Source organism: Gopherus flavomarginatus, chromosome 3, assembly GCF_025201925.1.
Source record: "Gopherus flavomarginatus isolate rGopFla2 chromosome 3, rGopFla2.mat.asm, whole genome shotgun sequence".
Lineage (NCBI taxonomy): Eukaryota > Metazoa > Chordata > Testudines > Testudinidae > Gopherus > Gopherus flavomarginatus.
This window is the reverse complement of record NC_066619.1, coordinates 151,975,990-151,992,250: the sequence shown is the minus strand read 5'-3', so window position 1 is coordinate 151,992,250 and position 16,261 is coordinate 151,975,990. Positions and strand designations below refer to the sequence as shown.

Below are 16,261 nucleotides of genomic sequence, written 5' to 3'. Positions count from 1 at the left end.
CAAGCCATGGGCCAAGGCGTCCAAGCAGAACACACTTCAGCCCTCGTAGCTGCAGAAAAGTTCTGGTTATGTGAGGGCTGTATGCAGAGAGGAGAGACTTTACTCTGGAGGATAAATAAGAATTTAAATTTAGGGCTGGCACCTGTCCCAAAGTTCACGTTATTGCCCTAACTTTGATGGGTAGTGTGGTACATTGAAAACCGTATGAAAATTATAAGCGGTCACTTTAAATGCTGTGGGGGTTTTCCTGGTCCTGCTTGCAGGCTTGTGTGCCATCTGAACCTAGCAGCAGTCGGTTCTGTAGACAGGCAGCTTAAAGGAAAATAGGGCAGTTTGTGCTTCTCTGTTTTAAGGATCAGCCTGCTTTGACTGTTTCTGGTTGTGGATTCCTGCGTGTTATCTTGCTGAATTCTAAAAAAATAAAGCAGTAGAACATTGCAACCTTTCAGCGAAAATGTTCATCTAACTTCTCTGGGTGTACGGTGTGAACGTTACAGGTAGGTACTCCAAAGAAATAAAGAGTCATGTTCATTTGGTGGCAGTACTCAGCCTTCATGTTGTGAGGTTACTGGATCAGCTAGTGACGTGTCAACATGCAGTAATACAACACACTCCTACTGAGTGCGAAGGAGTCAAGCGGAGTAGGTCCCTTGGGGACAACAGCTAAGATAGGAACCCCAAGCTTGCGTAATTCCGAGAACACGTCACTGTTCCCCAGGAAATAATGTATAGTGGAGGTGAGGCAATGCACAAGCAAGCTAAAACAAATGCTACACGGCTTATAAAAGCCTCAGAAATAGAGCTGATTTTAATTGTGTCTGTCTTTTGGGATTCCTCTGCCCTGCCTCTTGTCCCCATGGGTTTTTTCAGATAATTGTTTCTCGTGAAAAAAATGGACTTTCTATTGATCTTAAATGTGTCGTAACAGACAAAGCTATGCGAGCACATTACAGGCAAGATTTTCCATGAGGAATTGCACCATGAACCCTTTATCCATGGTGCCACTCGGTGGCGAAAGAGGATGCCCATGCTGCAGATGAAAGTGGTGCCCATGCTGCAGATAAAAGATCCTCAGTAAAAAAAAGAAAAGAAATAAAAAGAAAAATTTTGCTCTGTGACAGCAGATAACACTAAGAAATCTGTTGTGTGTGCCCCAGACATTCTAGCTTAAGTTCTCAGCACTGATTGCTCTAGGAGACTATTTGAAACTCGTTGGCACATGTAATTTGTATGCTATCTATATGGCAAGGACTGGAGTGGATAATACATATTGAAACATGGGTATTTACTGCAATTGGGTAGTTAAGATCCTGTCCCTAAGGGCATAGAAATGTATCAAATTATGTATAAGCGTTGCACAGACTAGCACTCATTTGGAAGTTTGACATTGGCGTCCACCCTCAGCCCTTCACTTTTCTTTGTAATTTCAGTATTTCCAGTGTGGAGGGGAAAAAATTGAAAGTTTTGAAGGGAAAAAATGGAGAGAGGGGAATCTTGAAGATAAGGGATAAGATTTCAAAGAACATTTAGTGCTGTACTAACTCTGTTCCGATTGATGTCAAAGATCAATGGGAGCAAAGTTTTGAAAGTCAATCTTTAAGTGTATGTTAGTCTCTTGGACAGCATCTCTTAAAATATAGCATTTCAATAAAACCCAACGGTCTTGTGTGGAATACAATGTCTAGCAGGAAGTACAGTCTTCTTCTCGTGTCTGTGATTTTTTTCACTTAAAAAATATTGTAATAAAACAAAACCACCCTGTAGCTATTCATTTAACACATGGGGGCATGAAAAAGTTTCTCTCTTTAGCAGATGTGTGACTGTACAAAGTAGCGATGCTCTGGAATAGCAGTAGGCAACTAGTTTGGACCCATCCAGCTGTGGGTACAACCAACAACTGAAATAGCACCACTGTCTTAATGATACCCCTAACTCATAAGGATAAACATACAAAAATAACCCACTTTTACTGTTGCTGTTAGATGAATGTTCAATGTTGCATGTTTCACAGAGATTGCTGCAATCCTGTAACATGCTAGATGTTCAGCCCTGCCATCCTGCAGCACAATGCAGGGAAACCTACAATCTTTATGCAAGTTAAATGTTCATAGTGGATAAAAACCAGTGGGGCTTTGCAAAGGGATTAGTTTTAGTTGGGCTGAACTGTATTGACCAGCAGATGGCAGCCTATTATCAAATATGCATAAGGTGCATGCAGAAGAACCACAGCTACATTTGACTCAACTGTCCTGTAGTTTCTAGGCTTGCTAACAGGGAGTTAACTGTTGCTGAAAGTTTTCCTGACTCTCACATTTCCCCCTGAAAAATCTTTTAGCTAAAGATCCACATTCCCTACACAGTCCACACTTCACACACGGAGACATTTCCATGTCGGCTCAGGAAAGGGCAGCTCCAAACTGAACAATGAAGCATCTGCCTTAAGTTTCAATTCCACTTGTGTGTGAGCGCGTTCTGCCTTTTTAACATTAGAGATTGCTTTATGTGAACCGAATCTTCAGGTATTTTGCCAGAGCAACCCCCCACGGTTAATATTTCTTTGGCTTCCAGTACAAAATAACCATTATCCTAAAAAGAACTTACAGCAGAACTGAAACTAGACAAATTCAGGCTGGAAATAGGGTGGCATTGTTTAAAAAGTGAGGGTAATTAACCACTGGAAAAATTTACAAGGGTGTGATGGATTCTCCATCATTGGCAATTTTTAAAGCAAGACTGGATTTTAAAAAAAAACAGTCTAATTCAAACAGGAATTAATTCATGGCCTGTGTTATGCAGGGGGTCAGACTGATCGCAGCGGTCCCTTCTGGCCTGGGAATCTATGAAAGGCACATTGCAAAATTCTGTAAGCAGTGCCTTAGGAAATAGGCCAGCATAATCAGGTAACTAAAGCATTCCACCAGCTGCAAAGACCACTAAAAGCAGCAAAGAATCCTGTGGCACCTTATAGACTAACAGACGTTTTGGAGCATGAGCTTTCGTGGGTGAATACCCACTTCTTCAGATGCAGACCACTAATAAAGCCATCTTTGCAATGCACCAATTTGTTGCACACACAATGAAAAATTCCAGCCATTCCATGCCAGAAAAAAATGCTACTCGGTACCTAGTGTGTCAGCTTCCCCCCAGGGTGCCACCTAGAACTGGGTTACCACTGAGCCTCCTGGCCCACCAGCCTGGGCTCCTTCTCACACTGTACTGCTGGTGGGTTTTGCTCATAAGCTGAGGGTCTAACTGATTGCTGTATTTGCTGCAAAGCCCTCCAGCCTGGACTTTCACCAGCACACCTACAGGTAAGGACACACTCAGCTGCAGTTACATGCAGGCTTTCCACGGACCCCCTCTGGAGTATAAACCCCAACCGTGCTTTGCCTCCAGCATTTTTAATGGTGTGTTAAATATATACAAACGTGTTTTTAATCCATAAGGGGGGTTGCACTCAGAGGCTTGCTTTGTGAATAAAGTCACCAGTAAAAAAGATTCAGAACCTCTGTTCTAGTTTCTCAGATAACTTCCTCTTTCTTTCCTGCTCCTAATCAACAGATCACAAGCATATGCAAATAGAGTGACACCTACCCTGGCAAGATCAATCATCATAATGATAAATAACATTGGGCTTGTCATAAACAGATAGATAAGGGTTAATGCCTCTTTTACCTGTAAAGGGTTAAGAAGTTCACCTAGCCTAGCTGACACCTGACCAGAGGAACCAATGGGGGCACAAGATGTTTCAAAAGGAAGGAGGGACGTTTTCCTTTGTTGAGAGTTTCAGTTAAGCCGGAGTGAAAAAGATCAAGGAACCAGCCTCTTATCAGAGTAGTAAGTTTTAGAAAGGGATAAACAGGTTTATGTTTATTTTCTTTGTAACTTGTCTTGGTACCATTAAGGGAATTATCAAAATTGGGTATTTGGGTATTTTTATGTGTAACTAAATTTGTGCCCAGGGGAACATCCTCTGTGTTTTGAATCTGTTGTCTGTGAGAGTAGCTGGTATGCTAATCTCTCCCAGAGGGTTTTCTTTTACTTTTCTTTTCTTTAATTAAAAGCCTTCTTTTTAAATACCTGATTGATTTTTTCCTTGTTTTAAGACCCAAGGGAGTTGGATCTGGATCCACCAGCAGTTGTTGGGAGAAAGGAGGGGGGTGGTTAATTTCTCCTTGTTTTAAGATCCAAGGGGTTTGGATCTGTGTTCACCAGGAAATTGGTGAGGTCTCTCAAGGATGCACAGGGAAAAAAGGTAGTGCTTGGGGGTGGTGGTAGCGATACCAGATCTAAGTTGGTAATTAAGCTTAGAAGTGTCCATGCAGGTCCCCACATCTGTACCCTAAAGTTCAGAGTGAGGAAGGAACCCTGACAGGGCTGATAACACTTCCCCATAGTGTGCCATTTTAGTATTATGTATAGTCAAGATAACTTTCCCAACTCAGACCTGCATAGTGCTTTTACTCAAAAATTCTCTAAGCCAGCCATACAGTCTTCTCCTTATCCCTAGTGCAATATGCCTTCCCTCTGGAGCATGTCGTATGCCTTTTCAATATCTAGACAGGCAGCTCACATCAAACCCTTGTGCTTCAGACTTTTTTTGTATTTCATTTTCTAATTTAGCAATCTTATCGATGGGGCATCTTCCTCTCCTAAAACCACTCTGCCCCTTGTCTATAAAGTCATTGTTTTCCAAATAGACAACGAATCCTTCATACACCATTCTTTCCCTAATTTAATCCTGAACGTACCTACCACTTAACAGCAATCCACTTTCATGGATAGTTTCCTGGGTTGCATACTGGGATTACTACTGCATGTTTCCATCCTACCGGGATCACTCATTTTACCCACGTAGCATTAACTAATTCAAAGATAACTTTCAAACTGCTTTTGGAAGAGATATTTAAACACTATGTTACATATCTTATCTTTACCTGGGGATGTATTCGTGATGATATGAATAGCTTTCTCAAGTTCTTGCACACAAAACCATTCATTCAGTATAGTATCTTCATGTTTACTCCAACTACATATTAGATCATGATTGTCTTCAATTAATTATCTTTAAATCTGGTGAAAAACTTCACTTTGGTTTACTCACCCCTCGGAAAGTGTCTGATAAAATGTCTGCTTTCTCATGATCAGGGGGAGCAGTGGGGACAAAAAAATCTAACTTGTTTCAAGATTGAGCTTCATAAGTTTATGGAGGGGATGGTATGATGAGACTACCTACAATAGCACGATGTAGCCAATCTGAGACTGCTAGCAGCAAATGTCTCCACATCTGATGATGGGACACTAGAAAGGGAGGACTCTGAGTTAGTACAGATAATTCTTTCCTAGGTATCTGGCTGGTAGGTTTTGCTCACATGCTGAGGGTCTAACTGAGTGCTAGATTTGAGGTCAGGAAAGAATTTTTCCTTGGGTCAGATTGGAAGAGACCTTGGGGTGGGGGTGGGGTTGGCTTCCTCTGCAGCATGGAGCACAGGTCACTTACACAGGTTTAAACTGGTGTAAATGGTGGATTCTCTGTAACTTGAAATCTTTAACTCATGATTTGAGGACTTCAGTAACTCAGCCAGTGGTTAGGGGTCTATTTCAGGAGTCAGTGGGTGAGGTTCCGGGGCCTGCATTGTGCAGGAGGTCAGTAGATGATTATGATGGTCCCTTCTGGCCCTAAAGTCTATCAGCTTCTAACTACACCTATACCCCAATATAACACTGTCCTCGGAAGCCAAAAAATTTGTCCCACATTATAGGTGAAACCACGTTGTAGAGAACTTGCTTTGATCCACCCCCGTGTGCAGGCCCCCACATCCCCCCGGAGCGCTGCTTTACCACATTATATCCTAATTCGTGTTATATCAGGTCGCGTTATATCGAGGTAGAGGTGTATGTTGTCAGTCCCAATCAGACCTGGGATTTGGCGACTCTTAGTCTGAATTCCAATAATTCTTTTAACTTGCCTGTATATTTCTGACGTTTTGGTATCTTTGTTTATCCGCCCTCAGTACTTCCTCTAAATCTTTTATTTTCCCTTGATCTTTTTATAATTCTTTGTGCTATTGCCTTACTTCTTTTATACTTCATTAGATCTTCACTATTCATCATATTTTTCTCTTTTTTTATAGGGGGACGCAAGTTTTTAGTCTGAGGATATTTCTATATCCTAGGTGTGGCTACTGTAGCTGCTGCCCGTAATCTCCTTATTACATTATCATTGAAATTCTCTTCTGTTATCACTTACACAACGATTATTCACAAATTCAGTTCATTGGCTTGTAAATAGCTTCCTGTCAGCTTTCTTCAAATTCCAGGTGGATTATTTTCCACTATCTTCAAACTTACCCTAGAAAAATAGTAAGTATACGGAAATGATCACTCCCTTTTCCTTGTCTATTTCACAGTTGCATGTACTTGCAATATCTGTACTTGTTATAATTACATGTACTTGTAATAATTCCCAGGTCTAAGCAGGAAAAACTACCATCTGCTGCATTAACTCTAATTGGGGTGCCATTGTTTAAAGTCACTAGATTGTTTTCATTGATGAACTTTTCTAAGCTTGTGCCATTTTTAACATTTATCTTGCTTCCCCACAATTTATTAGGACTCTTTAGGGCACATATAATATATTGACTTTTAGCATTCTTCACTATTTCTTGTAGCACCAGTCTTTCTAATTTCTCACATGGGTTATAAATCCATAAAGAAATATTATTCTTCTGCATGGGGCTCACAACAGCCTTATATTCTTGGCTTATGTCTGCATTCTCTCTTGCTATGTAGTTTAATCTTTCCCTTATGAAAGTACAAATGCCTCCTCCCCTTCCTAGTCTTTGGTCTTGCGGAAAGGCAACATAGCCTGGATTTTTAAAAGCAAGCTTTTCAACCAGCCCTGTCCCCTGGATACACAACCACCTGATAAGTGATTGCCAATCAACATTGCTGACACCTGGCTTGAGGTGTTAGCTTGTCCTTTCTCTTCCAGGAACAAGCTTACCCACTCCCCAGATTTGTCTGGTAATAAACACATTTCTGTCATGATTTCAGTTTATGTTCATAGCTTTACACACATTTCACCATTATGGACCAATGAGTTATTACTTTTCAAATAACACTTCACACAGGCATATTTTGTACAAAAGCAGAGTGTGACTAGGGGGTGCATTTGGTCACAGGAGATGACTGCTAAGGACTACTAGACATTTCTAAAACATTTAACCCTGAGCATCTGGCGCACTGTGACTTCCTCCAGCCAGTGGTACCATGAAGTTAGGGGGCCGGTTCCCGCAGCTAGTTCTCAGCCCAGTCTTGTGGGGTTGGATTGTGACCCCTGTGGGGCAGGGACAGCCTCTCTCCCTGCACTTGTACAGCGCCGAGCGCAATGGGGCCCCGATCTGTGGCACCCCGGTAGGCCTTGCTCCAATCCCGCCCCCGGCCGGGCTGCTGGGGGAGGGGGAAGCGCTAGGCACCAGGGTGCTGGGGGAGGAGAGAGCGGACTCGCTGCGGCTCCTGCGCTGCCCGAGCCCGCAAACGGCACCTGCCGCGGGCAGAGGGGCCCGGCTCCCCCCGCACCGTCCAGCAGGGGCCGCCCGGCCGCCGCGGGCCCGCTCCCCGGGGAGGGCTGGGCGGCGTGGGAGGGGTTTGGCTGCCGGGGCCGGGCGTGGAGCAGACGCGCGGAGGCTGCAGCTGCTGAGTGCGCCCCGCTCTCGCCCGGCTGCTCCTGCTCCTCTCCCGCCGCGGACCATGGTCTGCCCGGCTCGCCTGGCCCTCCTCCTCCTCGCGGCAGGTAAGGGGGCGGGAGTGGGGCTGCCCCCCCCCCCGGGGGGGTGGGCACCATTTATACAGTGGGGGTGCTGAGAGCCATTGAACCAAACTGTGAACCCTGGATATCATGGAAACCACTTCAAGCCAGCGCTCCCAGCACCCCCTTTTCCAGCACCTGTGCCCCCCCATGCCCCCAAACCCATCGCTTACTGGGGAGTGGGGCTAGGCTTGCCTGGTATGCTACAGGGAGGAACTGTAGCCCCCCCCCTCCCCCCGGGTTGCCACCCAGGTGTGTTTTACCGGGACAGTTCGGTTTTTGGCTTCTATGTCTGGGTGTCATCACGCTGCCCTGGCTCATCCCCTGGAAAACTCAGCCCTGTTCCCTTCTCGGCCAGGCCCGGAGCGAGGAAACACAGCCGGTGACACCAGGTGCCCGGGCCCGGCAGCAGGTTGATAACACCTGTGCCTTGCCCTTCTCATGAGCTAAGGGCAGCACTCTAGTCCAGTGACTCGCGTTCAGATAGTGACACACACACTGTTGTGTTGATTCGGCACAGACCAGCTGCGACTCCTTGTACTCCTGGCTGACTCAGCCAAGGTGCTGGGGCCAAGCAGGGGATTGGGCTGCTGAGAGTTTTTTCTTCCCACCAGCTGTGGGTTTTTAGGAAGCTCCCCCCCCAGCCATAACCATCTGATGCATAAGTGGAAGCAGCTGGACTGAAGGGGACAGCGGGGAGGCACTTAGAACTGGACTCTGGAGGAGAAGGGTTAGGGATGATTCTGACCTGCCGCTGGTGGTCCTGGGAAGTGCTACTGATTATCCCAACTTTATAGACTACCTGGTGAGTTCACCTTGCCAATGCAAAGCATGCCAGTCTTTGCTGCGTATTCATCTATTAATAAAATCAGAACCCCATAGAGAGTTATACATACTAAGGCCAGAAGGGACCATTGTGATTATCCAGTCTGACCTCCTGTACAACACATGCTATAGAACTCCCCCCCAGATCATTCCGAGGGTATATCTTTTATAAGCACACCCAATCCTGATTTACAAATTGTCAGTGATGGAGAAATCCACAGCTCCTCTGATGCAACTGCGTTTTAGATGCCTAGAGATCCCTTTTAACGTCTGAAATGTGAAACTTGCATGTTGATGATAGGATCTGGTTTTAGAGGGGAGATTATTACTTTACCCACACAGCAAGAATGGATTATTACTTACTGGCCTGTGATTTTACGGTTGAGCTTCTGTAATCCATCAGTAAACAATGAGCTATATTTATACTGGGAAATGAACATTGCAATGGTGAAAATGTAGGTAGGTGTGTGACCCATACATCTAGCCATTGCTACTCTGGGAAGAAGCAAAAGTGAAACATATCGTTTGTCTAGTTCAGCATTTGTGGCTTTTTAAAAAAAACACCACAATGTCAGAGAAAAACGCTACAATATACTTTATAATTGCTTCAGTCTGCTTAAAAAGATTTCAGGTTTTCAACTGTAGTTTAGCAGAAATCGCTCCCATTCATAATAGTTTCCAAAATGTCACGGTCTGCTTGCTGATAAAGACTTGTCTGCATTAAAGCTGTCTGCCTACTGGAGGAGTACAGACCCGATTTAAGGAGAAAAGATCCGATATCCCTCTGTTATGTGTATTTTTACAGCCCTTGCAGTCTGTCCGTGAGAGTGAGTTCTTTTCCTAGTGGTACGATGGTAGGCACTGTAAAAGGGGGAGGGGGTGTTTGAAAAATGACCTTGCATAGAACAGGAAGACAAAAGGGGGGGTGGGGAAGCGAGCTAGGTATTAAGCACTAAGTCATATGGCTGAGAGCTGCTGCAGGGTGGTGGTGGTGGTTTTTACAGTACTCGCTAGCAGAGATAGGCCTGAACGAAACCATCCCTGAATGCTGGGGAAGGAAAGTCCAACCACAAAGTTTACGACTGGAGCCATTCTGAGAATGCTGCCAGACACTGCTGTTCACACCCTTCCCTGTTAACTGCATATGGCTGGGTGGGGCCCCCTCCACTTGGATTTCCACACCCTTTTGACACAGGTGCCTCGGTGACGCCGCTGACCCAAGCCTTTTGTCGTCCCTTCGCCCTGGGCTTGGCAGAGCCCTCACTGTGCAGCTGGAGTCAGGGCCAGGTGACTGGAGGAGTGAGCAGTGGGTGGGGAAGCACCATCTCAAACCCTGTAGGGACCTACAATTATAGCTCAACTCCAGGCAGCATCCCCTGGCCTCCACACCCTTTCTGCACAGCCGTCCTGGGGTTAGCAGCAGCCAAGTGGAGTTCTGTTAACATAGCCCCAGTGACGCTAAGCGGCTATGGAGCAGGTGAGCCATCGGAACCAGGGGGCACATAAAAATGGACACATCTGTCGTAATAAGGTTACTGGACACCTTATGCAGCGCTTAATGGTTTTCCAGTGGCTTGAGACACTCCAGTAAGTCTCAACAGTCCCGTGAAGCAGATAGGTCTGACTTACCAGTTCTGCAATTATTTGTAAACGTTTGTGGTGCTTTATAGCAGACTAAGGGCCATACTCTGCCTCCATAGCAGTCAATAGGAGTAGGACAGGGCCTCATGCAGGGCCAGTGCAACCACTAGGCGAACTAGGCGGCCGCCTAAAAGCCCACTCAGAGGAGGAGGCGGAGTGGAGGTGAGCTGGTGGGGGGAGGGCCGCCCGCAATAACGGTGCTGGCGCACAGGGGAACAGCTCCCTGCCCCAGATCACCTCCACTCTGTCTCCTCCGCTGAGCACACAGCCCCTGCCCTAATTCTCCTCCAATCGGCACCACAAGCCTGGGAGGGGAGGAGAAGTAGAGCGGCGCCGGCGTGCTCAGAGGAAGTGAGCTGGGGCGGGGTTAGCTGCCCAGGGCCGGCTCCAGGCACTAGCATTCCAAGCAGGCACTTGGGGCGGCAATCTGCAAGGGGCGGCAGTCCCTGTTGTTTTGCCCCCAAGCAGAGCACTGAATTGCCGCCGCGGTTGGCGGGGGCAGTCCATGCGCCCTTAGGGCGGCAGGTGCGTTTCCGTGGTGGCAGCAATTCGGCGGCAGCTTCTATGTTTAGCTGTCCAGGGCGGCTTCAGCTAAACATAGAAGCTGCTTCCGAATTGCCGCCGCGGAAACGCGCCTGCCGCCCTAAGGACACACGGACTGCCCCTGCTGTCCGTGGCGGCAATTCGGTGCACTGCTTGGGGCGGCGAAAACTGTAGAGCCGGCCCTGTAGCTGCCGCAGAATGGGGGGGGCTCCCCGGGCGGGGTTAGCTGGAGAGGGGGGGTTGCTGCTGCGGGTGGGGGGCCTCCCCGGGTGGCGGGGTGGGTTAGCTGCTGCCACAGGCAGAGTTAGCTGCTGCAGGGGGGGCTCCTCTGGTGGGAGAGGCAGGTGGGCATGGTTAGCTGGGGGGAGGGGCGCAAGGTGGAAGTTTCACCTAGGGCGTGAAACATCCTTGCCCCAGCCCTGGCCTCATGACGCATTTACCATCTTGGAGGGGAAGAATGCGGTTGCCTTTTGTTCCACCACCACTGTCGCCCCTCTGCTGAGTGAAAGTTGACATCAAAGCCTTGTAGGTCAGCTCCGCAGTGAAGGAGAAATCGGTGACGCTGAGATCCCTGGAAGAAAGGATTGCTTGCATGCTGCCTGATCACCTCTGTTCCAAGACAGGTGTATATGTGTAAATTGCATGCACACAAAAAACTATGCTAAGAGAACCTTAAAGGTACAGTGTCAAGCACTCAAAAGTCAGGAAATTCCACGGGACCCTTGTCTCATTCCGTGCACATAATGGATAGCATTCACTCACAACTATTCTCTGTTTTGTTTTCTCCTTGTTCACTGTGTGGCCCCAGGCCTTGATTTACTGCATCATCATTGCTCTGAAGCCAGTTCTTAATTTACACGTGGGCTTTTCTACAGTGCTTATCTCTACAGAGCTTCATAAATATTAATCAGTTTTTAAAACAGCTGTGTGATATGAGGGGGTATCTTCCCCATTTTATCCATGGGAATCAGAGACACGATTTAAGGTCAAAACTATCTGCTAACTTTGGGTTTCCAGTTTCAGGTGCCTAGGACCTGATTTTCAGAGAATGTAGCATTATATAGCACTTTATATGTTCAAAGCACAGGTCCCAGTGACTGTGGTTGCAGCTGCAATTGCTCAGCAATTTTCCCTCTAAGTTTTTTACATGTATGTGTGGAATTAATTTTGTTACGTGCACCAATATGGAGGTGATGTGTGGTGGGGGTGAGGCCGAGGGGTTTGGTGTGTGGGAGGAGGCTCAGGGCTGGGGCAGAGGGTTGGAGTTTGGGGGGGAGGAGTGCGGGCTCTGGGGTGGGGCTGGGGATGAGAGGGTTGGGATGCAGGCTGCCCCACGGAGAGAGGACGCCCTCCAGCCCTCTCTCGCTGCAGCAGCCCTAGGCCGGGGGAGAGCCTCTCTCCCTACTGGTGCAGCTCTGGGGGGGGGGGCAGGGGAGAGGCACCTCTACCCGGCTGCAGCAGCTCCAGGACCAGGGGAGAGGTGCCTGTCCCCAGCCGCGGCAGCTATGGGGGAGAGACGCCTCTGCCCCCCCACGCAGCCCTTGATAGCCTCCTGCGTGGCCGCGCAGCTTAGAGGGAACTTAGTTGCTCAGCACTTCTGATAATCAGACTCCAGAATCTCAAGTGCTCCTTGTACAGTCACGTCTCTGAGCAAAGTTTCTCTGGGCAATGTCCTCTGACTCCCTAGATGCCTTTGATGAACAGTGGGCACTGTCAGGGGCTCTCTGCAAAATGTCCCCTTGTGTTCACCTGATTTTTGCCCTGTGACCTTCATTCCTGTCTGTTTTTTCGCTTGTCCTCCATAGTTGCTTGTAGCCGTGGTCCATGGCCCCTTCCCCCAGCCAAGGGGAGGGCTTTAGCTATAGGTGGGCTTAGGCCCACTGTTTTGCCTGTACCTACTCTAGGTTCTGGAGTAACTGAGAGAAGTAGTAGGTTGTTATCTTCTGTGTGGACCAGAGGGGGATGAGACAGTTTCACAGATATTTGCTGACAGCAAAGGAGTGGTGAGACTCAGGAATCTTGGGGTCCATTCCAGGCTCTGAAGGGAAGTGTGCTGTAGTGGGCACAGAGTCTTCTGTCCATTTCCCCCCAAGCTTGACCTTTTTTGCCCTGTCCCCTCCTACCTGTCTCTGTCGTGTCCTCCCTGCTGTCTCATCTCATCCCATCCCAGTCACCTAGCCAATATCAGTCTCCGCCCCACTCAGCCTTCTCATCTGCATCCTTGCCCAGCCATTCCTGCATCTCCCACCCCCTACTCTTTTTTTGTCCTATGTCTATGACCAGCCAGTCCCAGTCTCCAGTCCCCATCCTTCAGTCTCAGTCTTTGCTGCCCCAGGCACCTAGTTTCAATCTGCTCCCACTGCCCCGCGAGATCCAGCTCTTCCCCTCTACATTCAAATCAAACAGCTTATTCCTCCATGCTGCCTGGGGAGAGGTTGGGAAGTCCTTGAGAGCATAGGAGAGATTCTCGGTGCTCTCGGTTCGAGTGCTTGGAGCCTGCTGGGGGAGGGAGAGCAAAGCAGGTGCATGCCCTCAAGCCCTTCAACACACGGACACAATATACATTTGTCAGGTTGTAGTGAAAAGGGCAAAGCATCCTTGCCCAGTCCTTCTGCATTTTTACCTCACTGGTGACTGTAGTGTGGAGACAGCCGAAAGAGTCAGAATATTTAACATTTAACCATATAAGTGATCTGATCCCGCTAACGCTTTTGCATGTGAGCAACTTCACTGATGGGGGAGTTCCACTGACTTCCATGGGATGTCCCAGTCTGTAAAGCTTCTCACGTGCAGAAGCACTGGCAGGCTCAATCCCACAGTGTGGCACTTCCACACATTACAGACATTAGCTCGTCCTCCATGTTCCAGGGAGCTGGGGAATATTACCCACATTTCACTGATGAAGGCTTTGTAAAAGCCAGGACATTATCTGAAGTGAAGTTATGGTCGGCTATGTAGATTTGTCCAATCCCCTAAGAGTCAGGAGAAAAAAAACTTTGCTATTGTCCCCAGCAGGCCATTAGCACCAGAAAATGGCTGTAGAATTTAAAGCAAAGGACCATTTTGCAGGAGATAGGCAGCCTCCTTATTGTTTACTGCTGAGACTGGAAATTCATCCCTAAAGTTACACAGCTCAGTTTCAAGTGTGGTTGCTACTTGGCTCGTGTTTTTATCACTTCTTCCCTGCTGCACAAAAACACTTAGTAATTCAGTCAAGCCAAGCTTGCTAATTCAGAAACCCAGTAATTCTTTCAAACATCAGGCTCCCCGCACTGCTCAGAGATGACAATGGCTTCCAGTGTTGCACTAACACTTCAGTACATTTACCAAATCTGCTACAATGATTCACTCTTCATATTAAGGGTACGTATAGTCTTTTATAAAGGGTTTAAGGATTAGATTGCTAATGGTTAATAGGTAAAAGTCCAACAGATTGCTTATAACCACGTTGAACCTTCTACTGACATGCTTATAGCATATATTAATCGTTAACCCTTTTAAAGCGGGTTTATAAAAGTACACGTAATATCAAGTGTGATTGAGTACATTGTCAAAAAAAGTGAACAAATCCAGCTTGTGAGGAAATACTTCATCAGGTTTAATATTGTATTTGTTTACTTGCAAAATTCAGTCTGCAGGTATAAAGCAGAGGCTCAGCTCTGGTTCATGGAGGGTGTAGACTTGTGTGCCTTTTCTGTTCGGAAGGATATGAGAACTCTCAATACTGTCTGCATGGGTTTTATTATACAGTAGCTGCAGAACATGTAAATGGTATCAGCTTTTATATACATAGATAATTGCAAGCCTCTACCTTTGTTTCTAGGCATAGTCAAAACTAGCATTACAAAAATATTTAATGTTAAATTTTGGCTGCTTCTCCATACCACAGAACAAACATGAATGCAGCAATTTGCTGTAACGTCTCAGTGGAACGTCCTGTCAGATGTTGGCTTTGATGTCACAAGTGTCCACCCCTGTGTTGGTGTGGGACTACTTTGGAACAAACACTTAGTCACTGGTACTACTGCAAAACATACCAAGGTCGAGGAAGAAACACATTTGTTGTCATTTCTAACTCAGAACGTAAAGTTGAGTGGAACTTGATGAAATCTGAAAGCCAACAGCAACTGTGCACAGCATATTTTGAACCTGTTGTGTTTGTGTTTACATATGTTCACATAACTGTAGGTAGATTTACAAACATTTCTGTCAGAGGTGCAGCAGAGCCTAATTAAGGTTGTACAATTGTTTCCATTCTAAGGTTTCATTTTTAGTTGCTTGTAACTTTTTCAGTCTCTGTTTTAAATTTGGTAGGTTTGTTCTCAGTCCAGGAGTGAACTTTGTTTGGAAAGTTTAAGCCCAAATAATTAATTGGTTGCTCCTGCCGCTGTCACTTTTTGTTTGTTTTTGAGAACGAGGAAAATTGGGGCAGGGGAAGAATACACATTTCTTATTCCTCCAAAAAAAAAAAATTAGAGATTTTTTTTAAAATGGCAGGAACAGAAGCTTGATATTTTGTCAGGGAAATGGACAGAAATGTGCTTCTCAGGAGTTATTTAAAAACCAAATATCAGGTTGGTGGGATCTGATCTCCTCATTCCTCATCATGTATTCATTCTGTCAGTTCCTCAGCCAAGCAGTGTTTTCAGCTCTTGGTTTACAAAATGGGCAGGCAGCCTGGTAGGCATTTGTCAACCTTGCCACCAACTGCACTCTTGCCACAATACCACCACCCCTTCTGCTCCCTTTCCCTGCTAATTGCGATGCACCTTGTCCTCATATTTGTAACATGCCACGCATGCCATGTACGTGAGCAGTTGATTTATTCAACCATGCACTTTACACTTTACACTTGTGGAGTAGAAAGGGAAGTCTCTGAGAAACAGGTTTATTCAACCCTGCTAATTGCGATGCACTTTGTCCTCATATTTGTAACATGCCACGCATGCCATGTACGTGAGCAGTTGATTTATTCAACCATGCACTTTATACTTGTGGAGTAGAAAGGGAAGTCTCTGAGAAATAGGTTCATGGAAGGAAGGCATGGATCGTCAAAGAGCTGATGTGTCAGGCAGATCACTTCCTCCATTCTCAATACTTCCCCACCATGATCCACTTTTCAAAGACTCGTGGTTGCAGGATACTCTAGTTTGCAACTGCTATAATTCAGGCAGCCAGGAGAGGATGCAATGTTCCACTGGATGTGGTCAACCCCTACAAGTGCCACAGTGGAGTCAATAGGTCCTTTCTTGGCTTCATTTAGTTACACCCAGTGGGATTAGAGTCACGTTCAGAGAGTTGGGCTTTTAACCCCAAGAGCTACAGTAGGCTCTCCAGCTGTCCTACTTCAGCACTGGTCCTGTGAGACCTTGTGCAGAATATAACCCATAGCAAAAGATTGCAGCATTCTCACACTCGTGAGAGGCGACTGTGAGAGAGTAT

At 46.6% G+C, this 16,261-nt stretch overlaps 1 protein-coding gene across 1 annotated transcript in view; it reads left to right on the top strand.

The window, feature by feature from the left end:
* Window positions 1-7,665: 7,665 nt before the first annotated feature.
* The window catches only part of PARM1 (prostate androgen-regulated mucin-like protein 1), a 53,826-nt gene continuing 45,230 nt past the window's right edge, over window positions 7,666-16,261 (top strand). Inside the window, exon 1 of the mRNA XM_050945058.1 lies at window positions 7,666-7,795. Within this exon, the coding sequence (XP_050801015.1) occupies window positions 7,753-7,795 (43 nt within the window). The 5' untranslated portion in view covers window positions 7,666-7,752. The remainder of the gene's footprint in view (window positions 7,796-16,261) is intronic.